At 39.5% G+C, this 17,531-nt stretch overlaps 1 protein-coding gene across 1 annotated transcript; it reads right to left on the reverse strand.

Moving 5' to 3' along the window:
* Positions 1 to 89: 89 nt before the first annotated feature.
* On the reverse strand, positions 90 to 16,185 carry LOC113106890 (leucine-rich repeat-containing protein 2). The gene is made up of 10 exons (XM_026268905.1): positions 15,886 to 16,185; positions 13,167 to 13,310; positions 11,524 to 11,651; positions 10,640 to 10,695; positions 10,408 to 10,564; positions 10,076 to 10,212; positions 9,857 to 10,002; positions 7,580 to 7,732; positions 2,936 to 3,069; positions 90 to 2,572 (listed from the first exon to the last, which is right to left on the reverse strand). The coding sequence occupies exons 2-10, from the start codon at positions 13,304 to 13,306 to the stop codon at positions 2,523 to 2,525; spliced, it is 1,101 nt and encodes a 366-aa protein (XP_026124690.1). The 5' UTR covers positions 13,307 to 13,310; positions 15,886 to 16,185; the 3' UTR covers positions 90 to 2,522.
* Between the last annotated feature and the right edge of the window lie 1,346 nt (positions 16,186 to 17,531).

Here is a 17,531-nt window from a genome sequence, read left to right on the forward strand (position 1 = left end):
GAAATATTCATATCGGCCGATACCGATAATGGTCATTTTAAGCTTTTATCGGCCAATACCGATGTTGTGCCGATATTATTGTGCATCCCTAGAAAAAACAAACTTAATTTTGATGCATTTTTTTTCAGAAAATAAGACATAAGACCAAACACATCTTGCTTCAAGGCAAATAATCTTTAGACATTTGTACTAGAAAACCAGACAGAAATACTAAGAAAAACCAATCGTTTTGCAGTGGAGTTCATGTGCTGCCATGTATCTGAATGTAAACCCTAGTCCTGATGAACTTTAACCTCTGCGCTACACTGTAACACCTGCTTTTAACAACACTTGTAAAGCTACATATAGAAATAAAGGGACCAGAGACCTTCGCTTTTCAATGAGCCATGTGTATTACACCTCAAATCACCATACAGTCAGTAATACTACAATGTGCAGAGTTATTCAGTTGCAAGGGAGACATTCAATAGTCCAGACTATCATAGTGGCGTCTTTAGCTACCATGAACTTAGTCTTAGGGATACTAGGAGCAAGATGAAACAGAACTTAAGTGCATTGTTGAGGAGGACACATCTGCCTAGAACCATACGAATTCTAGCTTGTAAAATGTACAATAGACGACAAATATGTTGTGGGCAAACTGAAGACAATGAATCCCCTTTTTGATCAAGGTCCTAGTTACAATTGAGCTGCCTCCAAATGCCTGCACGTTGAACCCTCTGCATCAAACAAACAAACTTAGTGACACCATTAACAAATGTACCCATCTCATTTACATAAACATTCCCTAACATCATATATACAACCAAAGTACTAACATGAGTACTTACACTTGAGTTTAAGAACCTTAGGTTCCTCAAATCAGGGCCAAAAATACAAGAAAGCATCATTGAGAAAGTTTTGCCATGTGGTTAACACATCCTTCCTACCTCATACTTGTTCTCTGATCTTTTTTATGTTACCAGGCATCTCACTGGCTAGAGTGCCCCTAGTGACAGGATTAAATATTGCCTGTATAGAAGACTAATGGGATCAATGTAACTGTAGAACTGTTACAACACTTGTACAGACTGCAGTAATAGTAATGTTCTTGTGTTAAAGTTAGTTAAGAGCGTAAAAACACACATCCAGAGCACAGCGTCTTTCTTTTATCAAGAAGTGGCACAAAACAGATGTAATCATTGTCTTGATCATTGTCAGTGCAGTGAATGGGTGCCGTCAGAATGAGAGTCTGATAAAAACATTACAATAATCCACAGCACTCCAGTCCATCAGTGAACATCTGGAGAAGACGAAAGATGACTCTCATTCTGACGGCACCCATTCACTGCAGAGCATCCATTGATGAGACACTGATGCAGTGCTGCATTTCTACAAACCTGATGAAGACACACAGTCCTCCTGAGGGTGAACACATTTTTAGCACATTGTAATGTTTGGCTGAATTATTCCTGTAAGGCATTCAATGTTTCTGTGCTGTCCTGTAGATTACCGAATCATTTTTTTTTTTTCTTAAAGCAGCTTTAAAGATTTATCATTACTTGCCACGGAGCAGATTCTTTGACTTTTATGTTATTTTATTTGATATATTTTAAATGATATAATTATTTTTTCCATGCTAAAATAAGTTTTAGTTTCCTCAAACATCACGACCCACTTAGCAGCAGATTTTCTGATTGATTGCATTTTATCATGTAACACACTGCAGCAATTACAGCCTAAATCCATGACCTTTTCTGCTTTATCGTGCACGTTTGATGTATTTAAGCGGGAAGCGTTTCAGTTGCCAATTCTGATTAAGATGCATACTTGAAAATGATGTCAAAGCCGAAGTGTAGATGACTCTATTTATGCGATCGGTGCTGTAGAACGTCTGAGCCCCACTAAGCTAATGTCATTCTAGCTGTTTTCCAATGAACTGCACTTTGTTTTTAATGATGTTTCTGCCCTAGGTGCCATTCTTCATGTCTATGCAGCCATTTCTTGAAGACTGGTTTGTAGATGCCTTCTGATGAGATTTTATTGATGCGTTCGATGCACATTAAGCATTCGTTTGCTGAGATGTTTGTTCAGTGATGTTTCAATAAACCACTTCGTATGCCATGACTGGATTTCTATGTTTTCCCATCGACAGAGAAATGCAACAGTTTGCATGTCATATTTATTACTGGAATTTTGATTGATTTAATTACAATAAATTCTCATTTCATACATCTTATAAAACATCGACTTGCAGACAGCATGCTGTGAAACGTTTGGTCACATCAAACAAACTAAACGATGGAAATCTTCACAGAAAACCAAATTAAAATGGGTTTGGGATCAGATTTTAACTAGTGAACTTCAAGCCTGCAGTTTTCTTTAATAATAGTAAACCCAAACCCTTTAGACACTAACAGCTTATCATCCAGTGTAACCTGCTCTTCAGTTTGAACTCGGAATGAGACGCATTTAAAACACACTGCTATCAATCGGTGTCATTCTGAAGCAGATGATTGTGTCATATTTACAGTCGTCTGGTTCTACAGCAGGCAGCTGAGGGAGACTTTAGTGGTGTACGATGGCTGAATGTCTGAAAAAGAGGAAGACTTTAAGCTTAACATCTGCAAAGTGATGCACCAACCGTTTCCAAATGTATTTAAAGTTCTGTGTGAGTACTGAACGATGCACTGAAAAAATGGCTTTGCATTTACTTAGAAACTGCTTGTAAATTTCACCAATAATCAAAGGAACGACAAGGAACACATTGAATTAAACATGCAATTTTCAAGTAGACTCAAATAGTATCTTACACCAGTAATCTGTTATTTTATAACTTAAAAATCAGCATTTTAGAATTGGCTCCTTTTCTATATTTATTTGATACATTTTCTTCTGTGTCCTTTTTGCTCCATTAATTTGTAGTTTAAACCCATGGATTTATCAGTAATTTCACCTCTGTCTTGAAGAGTCTCGATGTATGTCTTAATGAACTCCTTGTCACGCTCGTCCTGAGCATCTGCGTCTGTGTTCATCTCGTTCATGTCTTCATTGTTGGTGTTTATTGGATTGTCATATAATCGGATTAATCTAAACAGAAAGACATTAGGTCAGCGCTTAACGGAGTGTTATTAGGGGTTTGGATAGACCATGCAGCTGCTCATGTTTTATACACGTATTGCAAAAAATACAAATAAAAATAAAGAGATGGAGGAAAAATTATAATTAAATGTTTTGCAAGTCAATGCTAAGTTTTTACAGAGGAACGGCAAACTTTTGGGAAAGAGAATGCAAATGTTTTGTGAGTAAATGCAAAGTTTCTCTGGGAAATGCATGTTTTGCAACCAATCACAAGTTTCTTGGGGGAACCCAAATGTTTACTAGAGAACGCAAAGTGTCTTTGGCAAATGCAAATGCATTTTTCAGGTTTGCGAAAGAACTTAGATGCTAATAGAAATAAAATAAAATAAAGATTAGAAACCATCACAGAAATTCTAATGGTTTTCACTACAAATACAATTACAAACATTACAAACCATAAACTTTTATCCATTAAAACCATTAAAAACTGTTTCCTTTAGTGTGTTATGGGACATATTCTATAAGCCTTCGATTTAGTGGTTTTAACAAGCCAATAGGATACCACCACTACAGTTTCCATTAGAACCAATACAATTTCCAATATAACCAGTACAAACATTACAAATTCCGTGGTTTCTATTGTTTTGTTTTTTCCTGCAGGGTTCTCAGGGGAACTCAATAGTTTGGCGAACATACACAAAGTTTATCTATTAAAAACTGTCTGTAATAGTTTTACAAGATAACAGTTTCACGAACGAACACAAAGTGTCTCAAAGGAACGCAACAGAATTCACGAACGAACACAAAGTGTGTCAGAGGAACGCAACAGAATTCGCAAACGAACACAAAGTGTCTCAGAGGAACGCAACAGAATTCGCAAATGAACACAAAGTGTCTCAGAGGAACGCAACAGAATTCACGAACGAACACAAAGTGTCAGAGGAATACAACAGTTTTGTGAACGAACACAAAGTGTCTCAGAGGAACGCAACAGAATTCGCAAACGAACACAAAGTGTCTCAGAGGAACGCAACAGAATTCGCAAATGAACACAAAGTGTCTCAGAGGAACGCAACAGAATTCGCAAACGAACACAAAGTATCTCAGAGGAACGCAACAGAATTCGCGAACGAACACAAAGTGTCAGAGGAACGCAACAGAATTCACAAACGAACACAAAGTGTCAGAGGAATACAACAGTTTTGTGAACGAACACAAAGTGTCTCAGAGGAACGCGACAGAATTCGCAAACGAACACAAAGTGTCTCAGAGGAACGCAACAGAATTCGCGAACGAACACAAAGTGCCAGAGGAACACAACACAATTCACGAACGAACACAAAGTGTCAGAGGAATACAACAGTTTTGTGAACGAACACAAAGTGTCTCAGAGGAACGCAACAGAATTCGCAAACGAACACAAAGTGTCTCAGAGGAACGCAACAGAATTCGCAAATGAACACAAAGTGTCTCAGAGGAACGCAACAGAATTCGCAAACGAACACAAAGTGTCCCAGTGGAACGCAACAGAATTCACGAACGAACACAAAGTGTCAGAGGAATACAACAGTTTTGTGAACGAACACAAAGTGTCTCAGAGGAACGCAACAGAATTCGCGAACGAACACAAAGTGCCAGAGGAACGCAACAGAATTCACGAACGAACACAAAGTGTCAGAGGAACGCAACAGAAATCACGACGAACACAAAGTGTCAGAGGAATACAACAGTTTTGTGAACGAACACAAAGTGTCTCAGAGGAACGCAACAGAATTCGCAAACGAACACAAAGTGTCTCAGAAGAATGCAACAGAATTCACAAACGAACACAAAGTGTTTCAGAGGAACGCAAAAGAATTCGCAAACGAACACAAAGTGTCTCAGAGGAACGCAACAGAATTCACGAACAAACACAAAGTGCCAGAGGAACGCAACAGAATTCACGAACGAACACGAAATGTATCAGAGGAACGCAACAGTTTCACAAACGAACGCAAAGTGTCAGAGGAACGCAACAGAATTCACGAACGAACACAAAATGTCTCAGAGGAACGCAACAGAATTCGCGAATGAACACAAAATGTATCAGAGGAACGCAACAGTTTCACGAACGAACACAAAGTGTCTCAGAGGAATGCAACAGTTTTTTGAACGAACACAAAATGTCTCAGAGGAACGCAACAGAATTCACGAATGAACACAAAGTGTCTCAGAGGAACGCAACACAATTCGCAAACGAACACAAAGTGTCTCAGAGGAACGCAACAGAATTCGCAAACGAACACAAAGTGTCTCACAGGAACGCAACAGAATTCGCGAACGAACACAAAGTGTCAGAGAAACGCAACAGAATTCACGAACGAACACAAAGTGTCAGAGGAATACAACAGTTTTGTGAACGAACACAAAGTGTCTCAAAGGAACGCAACAGAATTTGCAAACGAACACAAAGTGTCTCAGAGGAACGCAACAGAATTCGCGAACGAACACAAAGTGCCAGAGGAACGCAACAGAATTCACGAATGAACACAATGTGTCAGAGGAATACAACAGTTTTGTGAACGAACACAAAGTGTCTCAGAGGAACGCAACAGAATTCGCAAACGAACACAAAGTGTCTCAGAGGAACGCAACAGAATTCGCAACGAACACAAAGTGTCTCAGAGGAACGCAACAGAATTCGCGAACGAACACAAAGTGTCAGAGGAACGCAACAGAATTCACGAACGAACACAAAGTGTCAGAGGAATACAACAGAATTCACGAACGAACACAAAGTGTCAGAGGAATACAACAGTTTTGTGAACGAACACAAAGTGTCTCAGAGGAACGCAACAGAATTCGCAAATGAACACAAAGTGTCTCAGAGGAACGCAACAGAATTCGCGAACGAACACAAAGTGCCAGAGGAACGCAACACAATTCACGAACGAACACAAAGTGTCAGAGGAATACAACAGTTTTGTGAACGAACACAAAGTGTCTCAGAGGAACGCAACATAATTCGCAAATGAACACAAAGTGTCTCAGAGGAACGCAACAGAATTCGCAAATGAACACAAAGTGTCTCAGAGGAACGCAACAATAAAATTTAAATTATTATTAATAATAAACACTTTCTAAAAATGTTTATCTACACATCATGTGACCACTGAACATTGTCAAAGAACTAAAAACGTTATATTAAAATGAAGAACAAATGTACATTTGATATTATTGAAATAATTTTATGCTGAAAATATATAAATCTAAAAAGTGTCAGAGGAACGCAACAGAATTCACGAACGAACACAAAGTGTCAGAGGAATACAACAGTTTTGTGAACGAACACAAAGTGTCTCAGAGGAACGCAACAGAATTCGCAAACGAACACAAAGTGTCTCAGAGGAACGCAACAGAATTCGCAAACGAACACAAAGTGTCTCAGAGGAACGCAACATAATTCGCAAATGAACACAAAGTGTCAGAGGAATACAACAGTTTTGTGAACGAACACAAAGTGTCTCAGAGGAACGCAACATAATTCGCAAACGAACACAAAGTGCCAGAGGAACGCAACACAATTCACGAACGAACACAAAGTGTCAGAGGAATACAACAGTTTTGTGAACCAACACAAAGTGTCTCAGAGGAACGCAAAAGAATTCGCAAACGAACACAAAGTGTCTCAGAGGAACGCAACAGAATTCGCGAACGAACACAAAGTGTCTCAGAGGAATACAACAGTTTTGTGAACGAACACAAAGTGTCTCAGAGGAACCCAACAGAATCCGCAAACGAACACAAAGTGCCAGAGGAACGCAACACAATTCACGAACGAACACAAAGTGTCTCAGAGGAACGCAACAGAATTCGCAAATGAACACAAAGTGTCTCAGAGGAACGCAACAGAATTCGCAAACGAACACAAAGTGTCTCAGAGGAACGCAACAGAATTCACGAACGAACACAAAGTGTCTTAGAGGAATGCAACAGAATTCGCAAATGAACACAAAGTGTTTCAGAGGAACGCAACAGAATTCACAAACGAACACAAAGTGTCTCAGAGGAACGCAACAGAATTCACAAACGAACACAAAGTGTCTCAGAGGAATGCAACAGAATTCGCGAACGAACACAAAGTGCCAGAGGAACGCAACAGAATTCACGAACGAACACAAAGTGTCTCAGAGGAACGCAACAGAATTCGCAAATGAACACAAAGTGTCTCAGAGGAACGCAACAGAATTCACGAACGAACACAAAATGTATCAGAGGAACGCAACAGTTTCACAAACGAACACAAAGTGTCTCAGAGGAACGCAACAGAATTCACGAACGAACACAAAGTGTCTCAGAGGAACGCAACAGAATTCGCGAACGAACACAAAGTGTCTCAGAGGAACGCAACAGAATTCGCAAACGAACAAAGTGTCAGAGGAAGCCAATAGTTTTGCAAGCAAGTGCAAAGGTTAATGGTGAAACACAGAAGATTTTTAAGAGAATGAAGAATCCCTCGTTCCATAGGGTTCACACTTACTTGATGTTAGGATTGTCGACTAATTGCGACGGGATGCTGTACAGTTCGTCTGCGCTGATGACCAGCATCTTCAGATGGATGAGGTTCGTCATGGTCATCGGCACGTATCGCACGTTGTTTTTGTGAAGGAACAGCATCTCTAATGACTCGAGTCTGATGAAGGACAGATTCATGATGTCAGGCACATGATCAGTGTTGGGAGTAACGAAATCAGGTTACTGTTTTCAAATAACTACTTTTTAATTTACAAGAAAATAAATGAGTTTTACATGTAAACTCAGAATATGATGTAAATCTGCAATAATTAATTACGATAAATAACAGATATCCTTTATATATTTAATCCCACTTTATTAACCAATGGCTTTGCTGACCTTTGATGATTCAGTTCAAATATACCTATTGTCACGGGAGGAGCACAAGACAGACACAGTGGGCGTGGCGTCAGGCCTCTGAGAGGCTTTTATTAACAGAAATCATAAAACAAAGGGAATAAAAGTGGCCAAAGGGGGAAAGTGTCCAAAATAACAGGGAATCTGGTGTCCTCGTCGTGCTGCGGGATTCGTGTGGGTCGGGCAGTGTTCATTGAGGAAGGGTCCAGGCAAGGGGCGGAGTCCGGCGGCCGCACGCGCTCCCCTCCTTGGTCCGGGGCGCGAGGGGCGGCGGCTTCCTCTAGCGGCCGCATCTCTCTCGTCGGCCGCGGCGCTGGTAGGGGATGGACGGCCCGGCATCCTGGCCCGTCGGCCGTGTATACGGGTGCGGTTCTCCTCCGGATCGCGGGTCCGGCTGCTCACGTCTCTTGTGACGCGGGAGTCCCTCAACGCACCCTTCCTGGACCCACGAGGACACCAGCGTGCATGCACGGGGAAGAGACCGGTCTCCTGAGGAGAGGCGCGTTGGGCTTTTAAACAGCGGCGGTAATGAGGCTCCACTTCCTTCAGGTGTGCCCCATCACACGCCGCCAGCCCTGACTCGTCCAGCGCCCCTCCTCTCACACACCCACTCCAGTCGGGAGCCTGGTGAAGGGCGGCGATTTAGGACGGGGTGCCGGTGACAATCAGGGAGGAGGCAGCTGACTCGTCACATTCCCCCTCCCAAGCGACATCCCCGTCCCCAGGGCGCCACCCACACGGGAGTGCTACCATCCTCAACCAGGCTCCAAACGGTCGGAGTGGGCGGGGCTTCCTCTCCGGGCGGTCCTCCCTCTCGCAGCGCACCAGAACAGGGACAGAGAAACCGGGTTTTAGTGACAGCCTCAACCAACCACAGGGTAAAAATGACAATGGAAAAGTCACTTACCCCTTGTGTGGCTGGGAGGCTGTCCCCAGTTTTCCTCCGTCCCAGTCTGGGTTCTCACGAACGTTTGCAAGCGAGAGGGGGTGACGTCACCAGACGTTTCCCAACTGCGCTGTCTAGGCTCCGCCTGCCCGCATTCTCCACCAGTGTCACGGGAGGAGCACAAGACAGACACAGTGGGCGTGGCGTCAGGCCTCTGAGAGGCTTTTATTAACAGAAATCATAAAACAAAGGGAATAAAAGTGGCCAAAGGGGGAAAGTGTCCAAAATAACAGGGAATCTGGTGTCCTCGTCGTGCTGCGGGATTCGTGTGGGTCGGGCAGTGTTCATTGAGGAAGGGTCCAGGCAAGGGGCGGAGTCCGGCGGCCGCACGCGCTCCCCTCCTTGGTCCGGGGCGCGAGGGGCGGCGGCTTCCTCTAGCGGCCGCATCTCTCTCGTCGGCCGCGGCGCTGGTAGGGGATGGACGGCCCGGCATCCTGGCCCGTCGGCCGTGTATACGGGTGCGGTTCTCCTCCGGATCGCGGGTCCGGCTGCTCACGTCTCTTGTGACGCGGGAGTCCCTCAACGCACCCTTCCTGGACCCACGAGGACACCAGTGTGCATGCACGGGGAAGAGACCGGTCTCCTGAGGAGAGGCGCGTTGGGCTTTTAAACAGCGGCGGTAATGAGGCTCCACTTCCTTCAGGTGTGCCCCATCACACGCCGCCAGCCCTGACTCGTCCAGCGCCCCTCCTCTCACACACCCACTCCAGTCGGGAGCCTGGTGAAGGGCGGCGATTTAGGACGGGGTGCCGGTGACAATCAGGGAGGAGGCAGCTGACTCGTCACACTATTAGCAAAAATGTTTTAGATAAACTTGTAAAAAGTTACTTTTTTAAGGTGTAATGCAATATTGTAATGCATAACTTTTAAAAGTAACTTTCCCCAACACTTGCAGTTGATGAATAGATGATTATGACCAGAAACGCTGTAAACACACACCTGTCGATATCCTCCGGCAGGTCTTTGAGTCTGTTGTTGCTGATGTCCAGACACTTCAGGCTTTCCATGCGGAGCACACAGACAGGAATACCGGCAAACTGATTCTCTGCCACGTCCAAGTGCGTCAATTTCTTTAGATTACTCAACTGGAAACACAAATAACACAGACAAAAATATGAATTAATGCGTAAGAACATTTCAAATGGTGTTTTGTAATACCTCAAAGGGAAGCTCGGCCAGCTTTCCGTTTGCTGTCATCTCTAATCGTTCCAGATTCCCACATTCTCCAAGTTCAGGTGGAATGCTTAACAGTTTATTATAATTCACATTTAATTCCCTCAGGTTGATCAGCTTCCCTGTGAACGATGAGACATTGGCATTGACCACAGAAGCAGTCATCAGTGTCACAGACGTATATTTGAAGAAATAGACAACAATACATTGTATGAGTCACAATTATACATTTCTCTTTTATGCATTTTCTGGTTTGGTGCTACAGGATCACATATGTGGAGTTATGATTTTAGTATTTCATGTTTGGTGACTCTGACCTATCTCAGCAGGAAGCTTAGTCAGTCCATTTTTGGGAACGTCCAGCACATGCAGATCCACAAAGGCCTCGATGTAAGTGGGAATCTCGGGAATCCTGGTCCCGTGGATGTGCCATTCCTTGAGATAAGTCATGTACTGAAGATCTTCAGGCAATTTCTGCAGATCACAGTCATAGTTGGAGCACAAATGCATTTGAAAATCATCTTTGATAATGCTTTTTCAGATGGTTACCATCCATTTTTTCCCATTCAGCTCGAAAATGAACTTCTTGTTGTCTGCATCATTGTCTGGATGAGAGACACAGACAGTCAGAGGTCAGAGCTGTTTCTGGAGGTTTAACAAATGAAAATTACACACAATGAAGTAGAAAATCCATTAAATATCCTAGAAGAGAAGATCAACTGAAATGTAAGAAAAGAGATATTGGTGCATCATCTGTTAAGTTTACAAACGTTTCCTTTGAACTGTAACATATTGCAATCCATAATTAAAAATATTTTTTTCAGCATTAAGAAATATAATAAAATTATTTAAACAATGCAAATGCTAAATAAAAAAATAATGCAATTCTAAAATCCTGTTTATGTGTTCTTACAGAGAACTAAAAATGATTGTAAAAATAAACAATGTTTTATTTAAACGAAACAATAATAATAAAATTAATAATACAAAATTAATATAAATTAAACAAGTACGTTTAAATTTATATTTACCTACATATCATGTGACCAGTAACCAACATCAGAGAACTAAATACTAAGAATACTAAAAAACTAATACTAAAAAATAATTAAAATACTAAAATTATTATTAATAATAAACACTTTCTAAAAATGTTTATCTACACATCATGTGACCACTGAACATTGTCAAAGAACTAAAAACGTTATATTAAAATGAAGAACAAATGTACATTTGATATTATTGAAATAATTTTATGCTGAAAATATATAAATCTAAAAAGGGGGTTAATATTTTAGATCAAAGGGGTTCGGCAAACAAAAATATTTGAGCGTCCCTGTTTGAGTTTGTCCTAGACTTCCATGTCCTCCATTTGATCAGGTGATGTGCTGACTCAAAGTATTTGGGTTCGAGCTTTGCATTGATAAAGATACCCTTGTCATCGTTGGGCAGGAGGTGTGCTTCACTGAGCGCTGATCTCTCCAGATAACACTGCAGCGCTGTGACCTCAGCGCTCTTCAGCTTTCTGCATGCAATGCGATACTGCCACTGCTGCTCCACCCTGCAAACACACCAACACAACAGAGTCTGATTTACACCAACACAACAGAGTCTGATTTACACCAACACAACAGAGTCTGATTTACACAAACAAAACAGAGTCTGATTTACACAAACACAACAGAGTCTGATTTACACAAACAAAACAGAGTCTGATTTACACAAACACAACAGAGTCTGATTTACACCAACACAACAGAGTCTGATTTACACAAACAAAACAGAGTCTGATTTACACAAACACAACAGAGTCTGATTTACACAAACAAAACAGAGTCTGATTTACACAAACACAACAGAGTCTGATTTACACAAACAAAACAGAGTCTGATTTACACCAACACAACAGAGTCTGATTTACACAAACACAACAGAGTCTGATTTACACAAACAAAACAGAGTCTGATTTACACAAACACAACAGAGTCTGATTTACACCAACACAACAGAGTCTGATTTACACAAACAAAACAGAGTCTGATTTACACAAACACAACAGAGTCTGATTTACACAAACAAAACAGAGTCTGATTTACACAAACACAACAGAGTCTGATTTACACAAACAAAACAGAGTCTGATTTACACCAACACAACAGAGTCTGATTTACACCAACACAACAGAGTCTGATTTACACCAACACAACAGAGTCTGATTTACACCAACACAACAGAGTCTGATTTACACAAACAAAACAGAGTCTGATTTACACAAACACAACAGAGTCTGATTTACACAAACAAAACAGAGTCTGATTTACACAAACACAACAGAGTCTGATTTACACAAACAAAACAGAGTCTGATTTACACAAACACAACAGAGTCTGATTTACACAAACAAAACAGAGTCTGATTTACACAAACACAACAGAGTCTGATTTACTGCCAACATCAGCCGTTTCTCAAGACCTGGATCTGATCTGATCTGGATTCAGAAATCCCAGGTTTTGTTATCCAGGATCAGGTAAACCATCTTACTTTTGTGACGCTTTTTCAAAGCAGAATTGGATTGGATCTCCCTGATTCCCAATCTAGATTCCCAATCTGGATGACTAGTGCTCTACGGATCCCCTAAAGGGACATGATGCCAATGTTTGGTATTTTATATTGCATTTACACACATAACTACATCTGACTGATGCCAGTGTAGTTTAAAATCAGTGATTACGAAAATAAAACTTTTAATTAAATGTAATATTTTAGTTTGATACTGAGAGCTGTTTACATGTTACAAATGTTGCATTTTTTTGGAACAGTTTTAAAGTTTTATTACCACCCTTCTGGGATCAGAACAATACTTGGATTTTGATTGGATTTTTCTGTGGTCTAATCCTAATTCAGAATCTTTTATTTTAGCTCTTGAATGGCCCATTTTCAAGATTTGATCCAATCCAATGGCGTGAATCAATGGTTTAGTTCCAGTCCTGATCAAACGGTCACGTTATGTTGATCAGGTGTGTTTGTGTGTTTAACTTTAGCTCTGTATTCTAGACTCCATCCTCCTCATCCTCACTTGGCCAGAGCACTTTTACTGATCCGCTCTTCCTCCTTCTTCTGCCGCTGCTTGTATTTCTTCACACGTCCCTCCCACAGGCCTCGGATCAGAGAGAGGTCATAGACGGGAATGTCCACGCCGATCCGCTCTGCCTTCATGATGCTGAGGAACAGACAAACACACAGCAGCTGATATACAGTATACTGCAACACACCAACCTCTTACTCTGAATTCTTTCATATCAAATATAAATATCTAAACTATCTGAAATCATGATATATTTACTTGAGTTTATTAATTTTTTGTTTGTTTGCAATGTCTACCAGTATATTTGTTAGCCAGTTTTTTTTTTTTTTTTTTGTATGTTTTTGAAAAGATCCACCTCCACCTTTCAGTCCAGGAAAACAGATTCATCTCACATTTGAAGAAGATCAGCGAAGAACATACTTCACAATGATTGATGGATGGATAGAAATATGGATAGAAAGAAATATGGATAGAAGGATGGATAGAAAAAATGGGTGGATGGATGGATGGATGGATAGATAGATAGAAATATGGATGGATGGATGGACAGAAATATGGATGGATGGATAGATAGAAATATGGATGGATAGAAATATGGATGGATGGATTGACAGAAATATGGATGGATGGATAGAAATATGGATGGATGGATAGAAATATGGATGGATGGACAGAAATATGGATGGATGGATGGATGGATAGAAATATGGATGGATGGATGGACAGAAATATGGATGGATGGATGGATGATGGATAGAAATATGGATGGATGGATTGACAGAAATATGGATGGATGGATAGAAATATGGATGGATGGATAGAAATATGGATGGATGGACAGAAATATGGATGGATGGATGGATGGATGGATAGAAATATGGATGGATGGATGGACAGAAATATGGATGGATGGATGGATAGAAATATGGATGGATGGATAGAAATATGGATGGATGGATGGACATAAATATGGATGGATGGATGGATAGAAATATGGATGGATGGATTGACAGAAATATGGATGGATGGACAGAAATATGGATGGATGGATGGATAGAAATATGGATGGATGGATGGATAGAAATATGGATGGATGGATAGAAATATGGATGGATGGATGGATGGATAGAAATATGGATGGATAGAAATATGGGTGATGGATGGATAGAAATATGGATGATGGATGGATAGAAATATGGGTAATGGATGGATAGATAGATATATGGATGGATGGAAATATGGATGGATTAATGATGGATAGAAATATGGATGATGGATGGATGGATAGAAATAAGGATGATGGATGGATGGATAGATAGAAATATGGATGGATAGAAATAAGGATGATGGATGGATAGAAATATTGATGATGGATGGATGGATGGATAGATAGAAATATGGATGGATAGAAATAAGGATGATGGATGGATAGATAGAAATACTGATGATGGATGGATGGATGGATAGAAATATGGATGGATAGAAATATGGATGATGGATGGATGGATAGATAGAAATATGGATGATGGATGGATGGATGGATAGAAATATGGATGATGGATGGATGGATAGATAGAAATATGGATGGATAGAAATATGGATGATGGATGGATGGATAGATAGAAATATGGATGGATAGAAATATGGATGATGGATGGATAGAAATATGGATGGATGGATAGATAGATATCTATCCACATTTGCATCTATAAAAAAAATAGATTCATGTATAATATTGCACCTGTAATACAAAATTGTAAAATATATTTTGGTATATGAAGATAAAAAAGTATATTTTCTATATATATATGTATGTCATCGAGTTTCAGTGTTTACAACATATATTTAAAATATATTTTGGCCATAATTGTTATTGTATTAATGTTTTCCTTTTCAAAAGTTTATTTTTCTTGTCCAGTTCCCAAACTTGTATTTATTTTATTTTCTATACATTTTTGATATATATATATTTTTTTCCCTCAGAAAGCAAAACTTTTTATCTCATTTTGCATCACAATTAAATGTATCATGACTTAAAAACCTTTAGATACTTATCATGGAAAACCAGACAAAAACACTGGGGAAGAAAAATCTTATTTTGAATCCCATTTTAAGCTCCTCTGATAAACATTTGACATGATTTTGGCTTGATATGACAGAAAGCTGTAAACATGTGAGTGCCAAATACAGTTCATTCCAGTGCACCTTATTAAAACATCTGAAAATATGTTGCTCAAAACCAGCAGGCGCTAAAAATAGAAACTGTAAATCTGTGATAAGACCCTCTTCCATCACACTGTCTGTCTTGTTTTCCAGGACAAATATTCAAAGCTTCCTAAATCAGGACACATTTACAAGAGAAGCACAACGACAGAAGATATGACGCCTTGTTTACTGACAAATGTGTTCAAATTAAGTGCCTTTTCCCTCAAAACAAGAGTCTGAAAATTCAATTTTCAAAGCAAAATCAAGATTATTTTAAGATTATTCGAACCCCATTGGCAGATGTTTGTTCTTGTTTAAATCAAAGACTTCCTTCACTTGAATGTATTTCAGTAAAGAAAGCTGTTTTACTGTTTGAGGACCGGGTTTGACCTCCAGCCGTGAAGAGTCGCCCAGTTTAACCCCAGAACGTCAAACACAGCCTGGTTATTAGATTAGTGCGCTGCTAATCTTCATTAAAAGCTGATTAATAAGCAGTTTTCCGTACCTGCGTCTGGTAGCAGCTCCTCTGTGTTTCTCTCCAGGTTCAGCTGCTTGTTTACAGCTCTTCTGTTTTTAGACGTCTGCGTGAACATGCTGCTATTTTTACAGCCTGTGATTCGATGCCTCGTGTCTTTAGAGCGTCTGGACGCTTCACATGTCCTCGCTATCACACATACTGATCCATAACTGACACACACCGCCTGATGACATAACACACACCTGCATTCACACACAGATCAACCAAGCGTGACCTTCATGTGAAGGGTCGTGACCTCTGAGATGTTTCACATGTCCACCTTCCTTCTGTAGAGTCTCATTACACACATTATAACTCGCTCACGGCTCTGGACTCCTCACACACACACACACACACACACACACACACACACACATACACACACACACACACACACACACACACACACACACACACACACACACACACACACACACACACACACACACACACACAAATACACTGTGATCTTTATTTATTTGTCAAGTCACATTTATTTCTGTAGTACTTTATACAAAATTGTTAGCTTCACAGAGATAAACAGGAAAATAGAAAATGCAAACTTTATTAATGAGACAAATATAACTAATAGGAAACATTTTAAAACGTTTTATAAATGTTACAATGAAACATTGTTACTATAAACTTTTTTATATTTTTTATATTGGATGTATGTTATCAATGTTGAGAAAACGTTATTTGAACAATCTTCTCAAAATGAACTTGAATGTACAAAAGCATTTTTGTATCCTTTAACGTTCTCATCAAAACAAGAAAACTTTACGTTTTAATGTTCTTAGAATATTAACCCTCTGGTGACTGGAAAAAATGAAAACGGTATGAAACTTGGTGACTTTTTTTTGGCTATTTGCTGATAAAAGAAAAGAAAAAAAAGTCATTAAATGATTCTAAATACTGGTGTTGTTTGAAGTCAAAAATGACTGCCATTGGAAATGAATTGGAAACATGAAAAATACGAAAGTACAGGATATTTGTGTGTGTGTGTGTGTGTGTGTGTGTGTGTGTGTGTGTGTGTGTGTGTGAGAGAGAGTGTGTGTGTGTGTGCAATCTACAAATAATTCATGATGCAGAAAAAAATGAGGTTTCAATAAGAGGTTGAAATAATATGGATTAAGCGACGATAAAGTATTCCTGTTCATTCTTGTTATATTTTTTAAACTTTAATGTCATGTGTAATAAAATGTCTGTGTTCAAGTTTGACCGTAATAAAATTAATGCAAAAACTGACATTTCAAATCAACATAAAAATAATAATAATTCTAAACCTTTACAAAAAGTTGTCTTTGAGAAAGTCTAAATATGTATCCAGATCCATAACTAAAGAAAATATCTATAAAAAAAAAAAACTAAAAAAAACAATAGAGATTTTATAATCCTTTTTTATAAATATCTATATAAGAATCAAGTGGCAAAACACAGAACACAGATTTTTTTAAAACGGATTTTAAAGACATTTTTAATACTGAATACTGCCATAACTGATAAGATACAGATACATTTTCATATTATTATTTTCAATGGGGAAAATGTTTCATAATTATTACATAAATATTAATCAGTACCATGAGATTCTCTCAAAATACGAAATAAAAAATATTATTGAATAAAAATAT

This window comes from Carassius auratus, chromosome 8 (assembly GCF_003368295.1).
Source record: "Carassius auratus strain Wakin chromosome 8, ASM336829v1, whole genome shotgun sequence".
Classification (NCBI taxonomy): Eukaryota; Metazoa; Chordata; class Actinopteri; order Cypriniformes; family Cyprinidae; genus Carassius; species Carassius auratus.